The sequence below is a fragment of the Mus musculus genome, chromosome 11, assembly GCF_000001635.26.
Source record: "Mus musculus strain C57BL/6J chromosome 11, GRCm38.p6 C57BL/6J".
Taxonomy (NCBI): domain Eukaryota; kingdom Metazoa; phylum Chordata; class Mammalia; order Rodentia; family Muridae; genus Mus; species Mus musculus.
In genome coordinates, this window is record NC_000077.6 from 73,846,947 (window position 1) to 73,858,410 (window position 11,464).

The 11,464-nt window shown below is 38.3% G+C and overlaps 1 protein-coding gene across 1 annotated transcript; it reads right to left on the minus strand.

Annotated features, from left to right (window-relative positions):
- Positions 1-238: 238 nt before the first annotated feature.
- Olfr393 (olfactory receptor 393) lies at positions 239-1,177 on the minus strand. The gene has a single exon (NM_147008.2). It carries the CDS (start codon positions 1,175-1,177, stop codon positions 239-241), a length of 939 nt encoding a protein of 312 aa, NP_667219.1.
- Between the last annotated feature and the right edge of the window lie 10,287 nt (positions 1,178-11,464).

The following is an 11,464-nucleotide window of genomic DNA, read 5'->3' on the forward strand; positions in this document are numbered from 1 at the left end:
TCACCCACTATGCATTTCCAGGATTGTTTATGGAAGGTAAAGGTGAAGTTGTAGCTAGATATTAAAGACAATTATTCCCACATTGACTACTGCACTAAACTTCTTCTTTTTCATGTACTGAACAGTTAAGTAACATGCCCTTCCTTGTAGGGCCTATGGTGAGAGACAATATCTGATAAAAATATTAGTACCAATACATTTATTACATAAAATTAGATGATAATCCTAACTGCTGCCACTAAAGAGAGATTTTCTTACTACAGATGACTCTTATTAGGGCCTTCTTCATGTCTCTGTTCCTCAGGCTATAGATGAAGGGGTTCAGCATTGGAGTCACCACTGTATACATCATGGCCATAGCAATTTCTTTTACAGTGGAATTATTACCTGATGGACATAAGTAGAGACCAATAATTGTCCCATAGAACAAAGATACCACAGACAGATGGGAACCACAGGTGGAGAATACCTTGTATATGCCTTGAGTAGATGGAACTTTAAGAATGGAGGAGATGATCCTTGCATAGGATATAACAATTAGGAGGAATGGAATAATAAAGATGAGTCCTCCAAAAATAAGTATCATCAAATCATTAATATAAGTGTCTGAGCAGGACAGCTTTAGGACAGCAAATAGGTCACAGAAAAAGTTGAGGATCACATTGTTCTCACAAAAAGACAATCTTGCTGCAAGCAGGGTGTGCATCATGGCATGTGATGTCGTCAGTATCCACAGTAGCAGCATTAGACAAGTACAGAGCTTGGGGCTCATGATGCTGGTGTAATGCAGAGGGAAGCAGATGGCCACATAGCGGTCATAAGCCATGACCACAAGAAGAAAGCTCTCCATATCTCCAAAAGCCATAAGGAAGTATATTTGTGCCAGGCACCCTCCATAGGGGATGGATGGGTCCTGGCTCTGCATATTATGCAGCATTTTGGGCATTGTGACAGAGGAAAAGCAGAGGTCAGAGAAGGAGAGGTTGCTGAGAAACAAGTACATTGGTGTGTGGAGATGGGAGTCCAGTTTAATGAGGACAATTATTAGCAGGTTTCCCAGGACAGTGGTGAGGTACATGGCCAGAAACAGGGCATAGAACAGGTGTTTGTACTCTAGGGAAATGGGCAGTCCCAGGAGGAGAAACTGGGTGATGACAGTTTTGTTGTTCATTTTCATTCTTCTTCTCCACTATCCTAATGAGAAAATATCAGAATTTCTTAAAATATAAAATAAATATGTAGCTAAGATATATATTCTAACACAATAGATGTGAGTCATAATTTTAATTATAATCTCAAATTCTTAATGTCTGTAAACATTACAATCATTAATGATTTTCCTCCAACTACCTTTTGCAGGTTTTTATCTCTCATCCATTTATAGACAGTTCCATTCCATGTCTACTAAGATATGAATGTTTTACTCTCCTACTTCTTGCTTATCCTGTGTAACTAGATTGTTCATTTGTAATTTGTTCTGTCATTTTTATATTGATGTTTATGAAGAATTTTTTACAAACTTTAACATCATATTTTTTTATAAATTTAAAGAAAATCTCTCATGCTTCAATGTGTTATGTTGCCACTTCAAACTCAAACCCTGTAACATATTTCTGCTCTGCTTTCAAGTAATCATCTTCTGTCCACTGCATATGTGATAGGCATCAGAAGATCAAAAGGCCCATGTTAAGTTCATGGTCTTCAGTTTAATGTCTTCCAAAGCATTCCATGTTCTCATATCTTTTCAGTAGCCCATAATACAGTAAAATAAATTCAGATTTTGGCAGAAATCTATGAATTTAGATCCATTTATTTTTTATTACCTTTAACTGTTGGGATAAATTACCCAGAGTCTCTTTTCCATTCTTCTCTTATTCCATCCATTCCTTGTTGTAAGCTTATATCAATATATTAGGACCACATCTTGTCTTTACTACAATACAGAAGCAGATTCAGTCATGTTTATGTTCTCATGTCTCCAGGCCCTTCTCTTCTCCTTAAACTTGCATCATTTACACTGTCACATTCTAACAGAGGAGTACCTTCCTATCTCTTCTGATTTATGTTTCAAATTACCTCTGTTATTCTGAGGATAATGACAAAGCTCCTATCTATCAGGCACACAGATGATCTTTCATTATCTTATTGGTGCCAATGGTATATATGACACACTTCCACATGCTTTTCTCTCCTCATTCAATGCTGTGGTAAATATCTTCATGCCCCACATTTTAAGTTGCTCCTCCCTTCTTCTCTTGCCTTTTATTTTCTTGCTTTCTGTTTTCCATTCATCAGGTTCATCCTCACTTCTATTCCAGGCTTATTGTTTATCACATGCTCAGTTAAATTTATTTTCTCTCTCTACACTAAGTGAGACATTCAGCCATGTTCTCTAGTAACCTCTACTATCCCACCCAATTAAAACTTTGATCACTGTGTTAAGGGATCTTCCCATCAACTGTAAACAATATGCAGGAAGGAACTCATATGCCTTCATTCTGCTTGGCTCTTTACAATCATTCTTGATCTGCAACTAGGGCCAATTATAGTCATGAGGCATAAATCTAGCCAGTGGATGTTTGTTAACTACTGCTCAAGCTAATACAGATTTCTTTAACTTCAAAGTTAGAAAAACTCCCGTTTAAATAGAAAGTCTGAATTAGAGATTAACATTGTATTTTTGCAGTGTTAGTGTGCAAATAATATCCATATGTTTTAATCCACAAAATATCATTGATACTTAAAACACAGATAGGATGAAAATATTTACAAATTATGAAAAAGAAGCAACAACCTACCTTAAAATTTTTACTTGCGTTATTCCTCAGGTGACTATGCTGTATGTGATCGTGAATTTATGCATCAAGTGGGTTAAACACTGGTTGTGATTTGGAAAAATTCTACTTGCTATGCAAATAGTCTATAAATGTCATTAAAATCTATACTTTAACAAAGGTAACTAACACTTCAACAGATGATGAGCTTCATGCATTCAGATGAAGGAATTGTGGGCAAAGGATATTTAAGTGTAGAAAAATGTTACATCTTCTGCCTTAGATACAAGTCTAATTAAATAATGTCCACTCTTATCAGGGACTCCAATATTCTCGGCAGTTCTTCAAATGTTCCCCTTATCAGTTTCTAATAATGCAGTCTGTATCTTAGTGACATGACAGGGTAACATCACACACACACACACACACACACACACACACACACACACACTCAAATTTATATACACTCATACACACATTCAGATACACACATGTGTAATTTTGTAGTTTGGACATCCCTAGCTAATTAATCTATTGCACTTCTTAAAGCTTACAAAACAGGAGAAACTTCAAGTGATCCAAGCAACACTTTGTGAAATGCTACAACCTAGCCTGACTGCTTGCACCTTAAAAAATAGACTTGTTTAATGCAGCTGACATCAGAGTTTGCAGAATTAAATATTGTGGATTAGCATTACAAAAGGGAAACCATGTAGAAAAAAAAATCATTTACCATTTAAGATGCTCTCCTATATTCCAGAATGGACTAAAACATGTACCGTGTCTTCCTCTGATTTCTGAGCACTGGGATGGCAGACAGATGAAACAATACCCAAGTTTCTCCTTCTCTGTAACCTAAAGGTATCTTTTTTTTTTCTTTTTTTTTTTTATGGAAGCAAGTTTTAAAACATCAAATTCCAAAGAAATCACTAGCAACTGTTACCAATGATGGATCAATGGACTTCAGAAACTTCTTTAACACATGGTCCTCAAATTAGACAGAGTATGAAAATGATACTAATGTCATTCTCAATGTAAGTGTATTCCATTGAGAATAACATTATATCATCTAGGTGTTTATGTAAATATACAATAAAAAGTTCTTAACCAATCTTAGTGCTGTTCCAGATTCCAAACTTATATGCATGTGCACCAAATATTAAAAAAAAACTTATACCTTGCTATATACCTTGCTATTTTCATATATATTATCAGTGAAACAAATATTTGTGAAGGTGTATAAATAAAATTAATAATTACCTTGGGAAGCACATTGTACAAAGATTGCTAAGACCACAGGTGATTGTATAGTAACAACCATTCATCAACAGAGCACTGAACTCTACCTCACAGGGCTGCTCCTGTGCTGAAATGGAGAGAGAAAAAACCCGAAACAATGACTAATCTGAAAGAATATATCAATATGAATGGCATACATGATGAACATGAAGCAAATACTAGCATAGTATGGGGAAATCTTGGGGAAGAGGAAAAAGGAAAGTTATAATACTTGGAAGACTATCCTGCATAACACAGAAATTCCAATTGACAGCAAGACACCTGCTTATTTTCCTGATTGTACCCAGCTTATCTGATGCTGAGTCAGTTTCTGGTTCATGACCCTGCTCACCTTCATTTTATTTGCAGACACAGGAACAGCAGCCTCTGTATTCATCATCTATCTGTACCATCCCTACCCACATCACCCTGTTGCCATCCTATGCCTTATGTGCCCTATATCCCAGAGGAGTCCAGATCCTGTAGAAGTCATTAAATATGTAAGAATTACTCAGGACCTTTCTGGGACCAATTTAACCTCAGACATCTCTAGTGGAAAACAATTTTAGTCACTGATCTCTATTTGCTACACTTAATAGAATGTAGAAATTTTAAAAACAACAACAACAAACCTAATACATAAATAGCAGTAACAAAAAATAAACCAAAAATGATGAAAAGATGCATATGCATTTCCTGTTCAGGTAAATCTGCATGACTTCTGCTGACTGGATCCCACTTAGGGGGAGGGGGGAGGGAAAAGTATAACTGTGAAACAGCCCACATTATCAGGCATTTTCTGATTATTAATGACTAAAAGTCATCAAATAACATCATTAAAATGTGGGGTATAGAGCTAAACAAAGAACTCTCAACTGAGGAATACCAAATGGCTAAGAAGCACCTAAAGAAATGTTCAACATCCCTCTTTTTTCTTTATTAGATATTTTCTTTATTTACATTTCAAATGCTATCCTGAAAGTTCCCTATACCCCCCCCCCGCCCTGCTCCCCTACCTACCCACCCACTCTCACTTCTTGGCCCTGGCATTACCCTGTACTGAGGCATATAAAATTTGCAAGACCAAGGGGCCTCTCTTCCTAATGATGGCCAACTAGGCCATCTTCTGCTACATATGCAGCTGGAGACACAAGCTCTGGGGGTACTGGTTAGTTCATATTGTTGTTCCACCTATAGGGTTTCAGACCCCTTCAGCTCCTTGGGTACTTTCTCTAGCTCCTCCATTGGGGGCCCCATGTTCCATCCTATAGATAACTGTGAGCATCCACTTCTGTATTTGTCAGGTACTGGCATAGCCTCACAAAAGACAGCTATATCAGGGTTCTTTCAGCAAAACCTTACTGGCATATGCAATAGTGTCTGGGTTTGATGGCTGATTATGGGATGGATCCCCGGGTGGGGTAGTCTCTGGATGGTCCATCCTTTCGTATTAGCTCCAAACTTTGTCTCTGTAACTCCTTTCATGGATATTTTGTTTCCTATTCTAAGGAGGAATGAAGTATCCACACTTTGGTCTTCCTTCTTCTTGATTTTCTTGTGTTTTGCAAATTGTATCTTGGGTGCTCTATGTTTCTGGGCTAATATCCACTTATCAGTGAGTGCATATCAAGTGACTTCTTTTGTGATTGGATTACCTCACTAATAATATAAAATACCTCGGTGTGACTCTAACTAAGGAAGTGAAAGATCTGTACTTACAAATTTCTATGTCCCATCTTGGCTACTCTTGATCCAAATGAGCAGCTCTCTGAGCCATGTTCTCTTAACCTCTTTACATGGTGGCTTTTCTTCTCCCTTCTGTATGTTCTTCCATGGCTCCAGTCTTCTCTCTTCCCTTCACACTCTCCTAAGGCATGGCTGCTCTCTCCCTCTTCTCCTTCCTCCTGGTCCTGTGCTCAGAAAACCTAAACCTTGCCTATCTCTCTCCTCCCCAACTCTTGGCTGCTGACATCTTTATTTACCAATCAGAATTAACTGGACACTGGTTCCCAGAAGCTAAATGCAGTCTTTCTTACAAACAGTTTTGGTGGACCCAAACTAGCTTTAGAATACAAGCAGCTACATTTTCCTCTTTTGTCCAATTAAAAAGCTCTTTTCTTTTCTCAGATATACATTGAACACAATTATAACAATTATGTAAATTGTAAGGTATGGTATACATTTATAACACCCAGTCCATTATACTTAGCAATTTAGATAAAGTATTCTATCATCTACCCTAACATGAAGACATACAATTCTGTACCTAAATCATGCTTGATTTTAACTTGTATTACTATCTGAAAAGTATTCCTTCAAATCTAGAACATCTTCTTTAATGTTAAACAATTTAAGTTAAATTTTGAGACTATAACTAATCCTCAGCTCTGTCAGAGATTTGAGAAGGAAGCACAAAGACATAGATTTCAAAACTTATATAATTTGTAGAGACAGCTGATTGCCTGGGCATGCCCCAATATTCCTTATTATATTGGAACATCTGCCTTTAGTTCTGCACATAACTATCTGAGAGACCTTAAGTGAAGCAGAAATTATGAAGGACTAGATTACCATGTTTGGCAGAACTTAAAAGTTGACTATTGTGCATCCATTTGTCCTTTCTGGATAGCATTCTGTCTGTGGATAAATTATGCCATTTCTTTCCCAGTTGCTTGTCACAATTGCAGCAATTCCACATGCTCATCTCCTTCCTTGAAGTGGGATAGATGTACTGTCAAGAACAGATATGTTTCCTAGTCAAATGATCTATTAATAATGAAATGTTTTTAAGTGTCATATTTTATGGATCTCTGATGCTTTTGAAGATTGTGCATATATAATATAACTGAGTTGTTAAACATTGATTATTCTTTATTATTTAATATTTAAATAATCTTGAAAACACCTTATAAGTAAATCAGAATCTAACATAACCTTCAGGTGTACTCTCTGACTATTAACTTGTATTACTTAATCATCCTAAACAGTTTGTAATAGTAGCTATTAAAAGAACTGGGTCTAAGCCTTGAATTCTTATTTTTCTTTTTTAAATTATGTTTGCTTTATTTTACAGTTCAGTTGTTTTCCCATTCCTAGTCTGCCCTCCAATAGTTCCTGGTCCCATTCCTCCTCCTCCATCTCCAAGAGGATGTCTCCACCTCATCCGACCACAACAGGCCTCCTCACTCCCTGGGACTTCAAGTCTTTTGAGAGTTACGTGTCTTTTCTCTCAGTGAGGTCAGACCAAAGGCCTCAGATCAGCTCCTGTATGCTGCCTGGTTGGTGATTCAGTGTCTGAGAGATCTCAGGGGTCCAGTTTAGTTAAGATGGCTGATCTTCCTATGGGGTCACCCTTCTCAGCTTCTTCCAGCCTTTCTCTAATTAAACCACAGGGGTCCCTGACTTCAGCCATTGATTGTAAGTATCTGCATCTGTCTCAGTCAGCTGCATATTGGGCCTCTGAGAGGGCAGCTATGCAAAGCTCCTGTCTGTAAGGAGACATCAGTAATAGTGCCACATCCTACAGCCTCCCCTTGAGATGCATCCCAATTTAGGTTGGTCACTGGGCATTCACTCCTTCAGTCTCTTCTCCAGTTTTGTTCATGGAGTTCTTTTAAAGAGGAACAATTCTGGGTCAGAGTTTTGAATGGCAACTCCATCCCTCCACTTGATGCCCTGTCTTTCTTCTGCTGGTAGACTCTACAAGCTTCCAGCTTCTCACCATTTACTTTGATGTTGGCTACTGGTTTGCTGTAGATTGTTTTGTTTTGTTTTGTTTTGTTTTATCATGTTTAGGTATGGGCCTTGAATTCCTGATCTTTCCAAGACTTTTATCATGAATGGGTGTTGGATTTTCTTAAATGCTTTCTCCGCATCTAACGAGATGATCATGTGGTTTTTGTCTTTGAGTTTGTTTATATAATGGATTATGTTGATAGATTTCCCTGTATTTAACTATCCCTGCATCCCTGGAATGTAAACTATTTGGTCAGGATGGATGATTGTTTTGATGTGTTCTAGGATTCGGTTAGCAAGAACTTTATTGAGGATTTTTGCATCGATATTCATAAGGGAAATTGGTCTGAAGTTCTCTACCTTTGTTGGGTCTTTTTGTGGTTTAGGTATCAGAGTAATTGTGGCTTCATAGAATGAGTTGGGTAGAGTACCTTCTACTTCTATTTTGTGGAATAGTTTGTGAAGAACTGGGATTAGATCTTCTTTGAAGGTCTGATAGAACTCTGCACTAAACCCATCTGGTCCTGGGCTTTTTTTGGCTGGGAGACTATTAATGACCGCTTCTATTTCTTTAGGGGATATAGGACTGTTTAGATCATTAACTTGATCTTGATTTAACTTTGGTACCTGGTATCTGTCTAGAAATTTGTCCATTTCATCCAGGTTCTCCAGTTTTGTTGAGTATAGCCTTTTGTAGAAGGATCTCATGGTTTTTTGGATTTCTTCAGGATCTGTTGTAATGTCTCCCTTTTCATTTCTGATTTTTTTTTTAATTAGAATGCTTTCCCTGTGCCTTCTAGTGAGTCTGGCTGAGGGTTTGTCTATCTTGTTGATTTTCTCAAAGAACCGGCTCCTCGTTTGGCTGATTCTTTGATTAGTTCTTCTTGTTTCCACTTGGTTGAATTTGACCCTGAATTTGATTATTTCCTGCTGTCTACTCCTCTTGGGTGAATTTGCTTCCTTTTGTTCTAGAGCTTTTAGGTGTGTTGTCAAGCTGCTAATGTGTGTTCTCTCTAGTTTATTTTTGGAGGCACTCAGAGCTATGAGTTTCCCTCTTAGAAATGCTTTCATTGTGTCTGATAAGTTTGGGTATGTTGTGGCTTCATTTTCATTAAACTCCAAAAAAGTCCTTAATTTCTTTCTTTATTCCTTCCTTGACCAAGTTATCATTGAGGAGAGTGTTGATTAGTTTCGACATGAATGTTGGCTTTCTATTATTTATTTTGTTATTGAAGATCAGCCTTAGTCCAAGGTGATCTGATAGGATGCATGGGACTATTTCAATATTTTTGTATCTGTTGAGGCTTGTTTTGTGTCCAATTATGTGGTCAATTCTGGAGAAGATACCATGAGTTGCTGAGAAGAAGGTATATCCTTTTGCTTTAGGATAAAATGTTCTAAAGATATCTGTTAGATCCATTTGTTTCATAACTTCTGTTAGTTTCACTGTGACCCTGTTTAGTTTCTGTTTCCATGATCTGTCCATTGGAGAAAGTGGTGTGTTGCAGTCCCCCACTATTATTGTGTGAGGTGCAATGTATGCTTTAAGCTTTACTAAAGTTTCTTTAATGAATGTGGCTTCCCTTGTATTTGGAGCATAGATATTCAGAATTGAGAGTTCCTCTTGGAAGATTTTACCTTTGATGAGTATGAAGTGCCCCTCCTTGTCTTTTTTGATGACCTTTGGTTGGAAGTCGATTTTATTCGATATTAGAATGGCTACTCCAGCTTGTTTCTTCAGACCATTTGCTTGGAAAATTGTTTTCCAGCCCTTCTCTCTGAAGTAGTGTCTATCTTTTTCTCTGATATGGGTTTCCTGTAAGCAGCAAAATGTTGGGTCCTGTTTGTTTAGCCAGTCTATTAGTCTATGTCTTTTTATTGGGGAGTTGAGTCCATTGATATTAAGAGATATTAAGGAAAAGTAATTGCTGCTTCCTATTATTTTTGTTGTTAGAGTTGGCATTCTGTTCTTGTGGCTGTCTTGTTTTAGGTTTGTTGAGGGATTACCTTCTTGCTTTTTCTAGGACGTGGTTTCCATCCTTGTATTGTTTTTTTTTTCTGTTATTATCCTTTGAAGGGCTGGATTAGTGGAAAGATAATGTGTGAATTTGGTTCTGTCATGGAATACTTTTGTTTCTCCATCTAAAGTTATTGAAAGTTTGGCTGGGTATAGTATCCTGGGTTGGCATTTGGGTTCTCTTAGTGTCTGTATAACATCTGTCCAGGCTCTTCTGGCTTTCATAGTCTCTGGTTAAAAAATCTGGTGTAATTCTGATAGGCTTGCCTTTATATATCACTTGACTCTTTTCCCTTACTGCTTTTAATATTCTATCTTTATTTAGTGCGTTTGTTGTTCTGATTATTAGGTGTCAGGAGGAATTTCTTTTCTGGTCCAGTCTATTTGGAGTTCTGTAGGCTTCTTGTATGTTCATGGGCATCTCTTTCTTTAGGTTTGGGAAGTTTTCTTCTATAATTTTTTGAAGATATTTGCCCGTCCTTTGAGTTGAAAATCTTCATTCTCATCTACTCCTATTTCCGTAGGTTTGGTCTTCTCATTGTGTCCTGGATTTCCTGGATGTTTTGAGTTAGGATCTTTTTGCATTTTCCATTTTCTTTGATTGTTGTGCTGATGTTCTCTATGGAATCTTCTGCACCTGAGATTCTCTCTTCCATTTCTTGTATTCTGTTGCTGATGCTCGCATCTATGGTTCCAGATCTCTTTCCTAGGGTTTCTATCTCCAGCGTTGCCTCACTTTGGGTTTTCTTTATTTTGTCTACTTCCCTTTTTAGGTCTTGGATGGTTTTATTCAATTCCATCACCTGTTTGGTCGTGTTTTCCTGTAATTCTTTAAGGGATTTTTGTGCTTCCTCTTTAAGATCTTCTACCAGTTTAGCAGTGTTCTCCTGTATTTCTTTGAGTGAGTTATTAAAGTCCTTCTTGATGTCCTCTACCATCATCATGAGATATTCTTTTAGATCCAGGTCTAGCTTTTCGGGTGTGTTGGGGTGCCCTGGACTGGGCGAGGTGGGAGTGCTGGCTTCTGGTGATGGTAAGTGGTCTTGGTTTCTGTTAGTAAGATTCTTACATTTACTTTTCGCCATCTGATAATCTCTGGGGTTAGTTGATTTAGTTGTCTCTGGTTAGTGCTTGTTCCTCAGGTGATTCTGTTAGCCTCTATCAGCAGACCTGGGAGACTAGATCTCTCCTCTGAGTTTCAGTGGTCTGTGCACTCTCTGCAGGCAAGCTCTCCTCTTACAGGGAAGGTGCACAGATATATGGCGTTAGGACCTCCCTCCTGGCCAAAAAGAAGGCCCAAAACAGTACCTTTCCCGCGGCTAAGTTGCTTTGGCCTGTCCCAGAAGCTGTTAGGTTCTGTATTCTACACTCTCACCTGTGCAGAATACTCTTAGAGGATTCCTGGAACCAAGATGTCTGCAGCCGATGCTCAGCCCAAGTGCTCCCGGCCTGGGCGGACCCCTATCCTCTGGTGGGGAAAGTGGCCAGATGTCTGGGGCCCAAAAAGGGGGCTTCTTTAGAAGCTCTGTGGCTTCCGCCTGTCCCAGCAGCTGTTAGCTTCTGTATTCCGCACTCTCACCTGTGCAGAATACTCTCGGCAGGGTCCCAGAACCAAGATGTCTGCTGCTGATGCTCAGGCAAAGCGCTCCCGGGCCGGGCG

Excerpts from the sequence above, each read along its gene's own strand:
- Olfr393 (NM_147008.2), bottom strand. The coding sequence starts at position 1,177 with ATGAAAATGAACAACAAAACTGTCATCACCCAGTTTCTCCTCCTGGGA.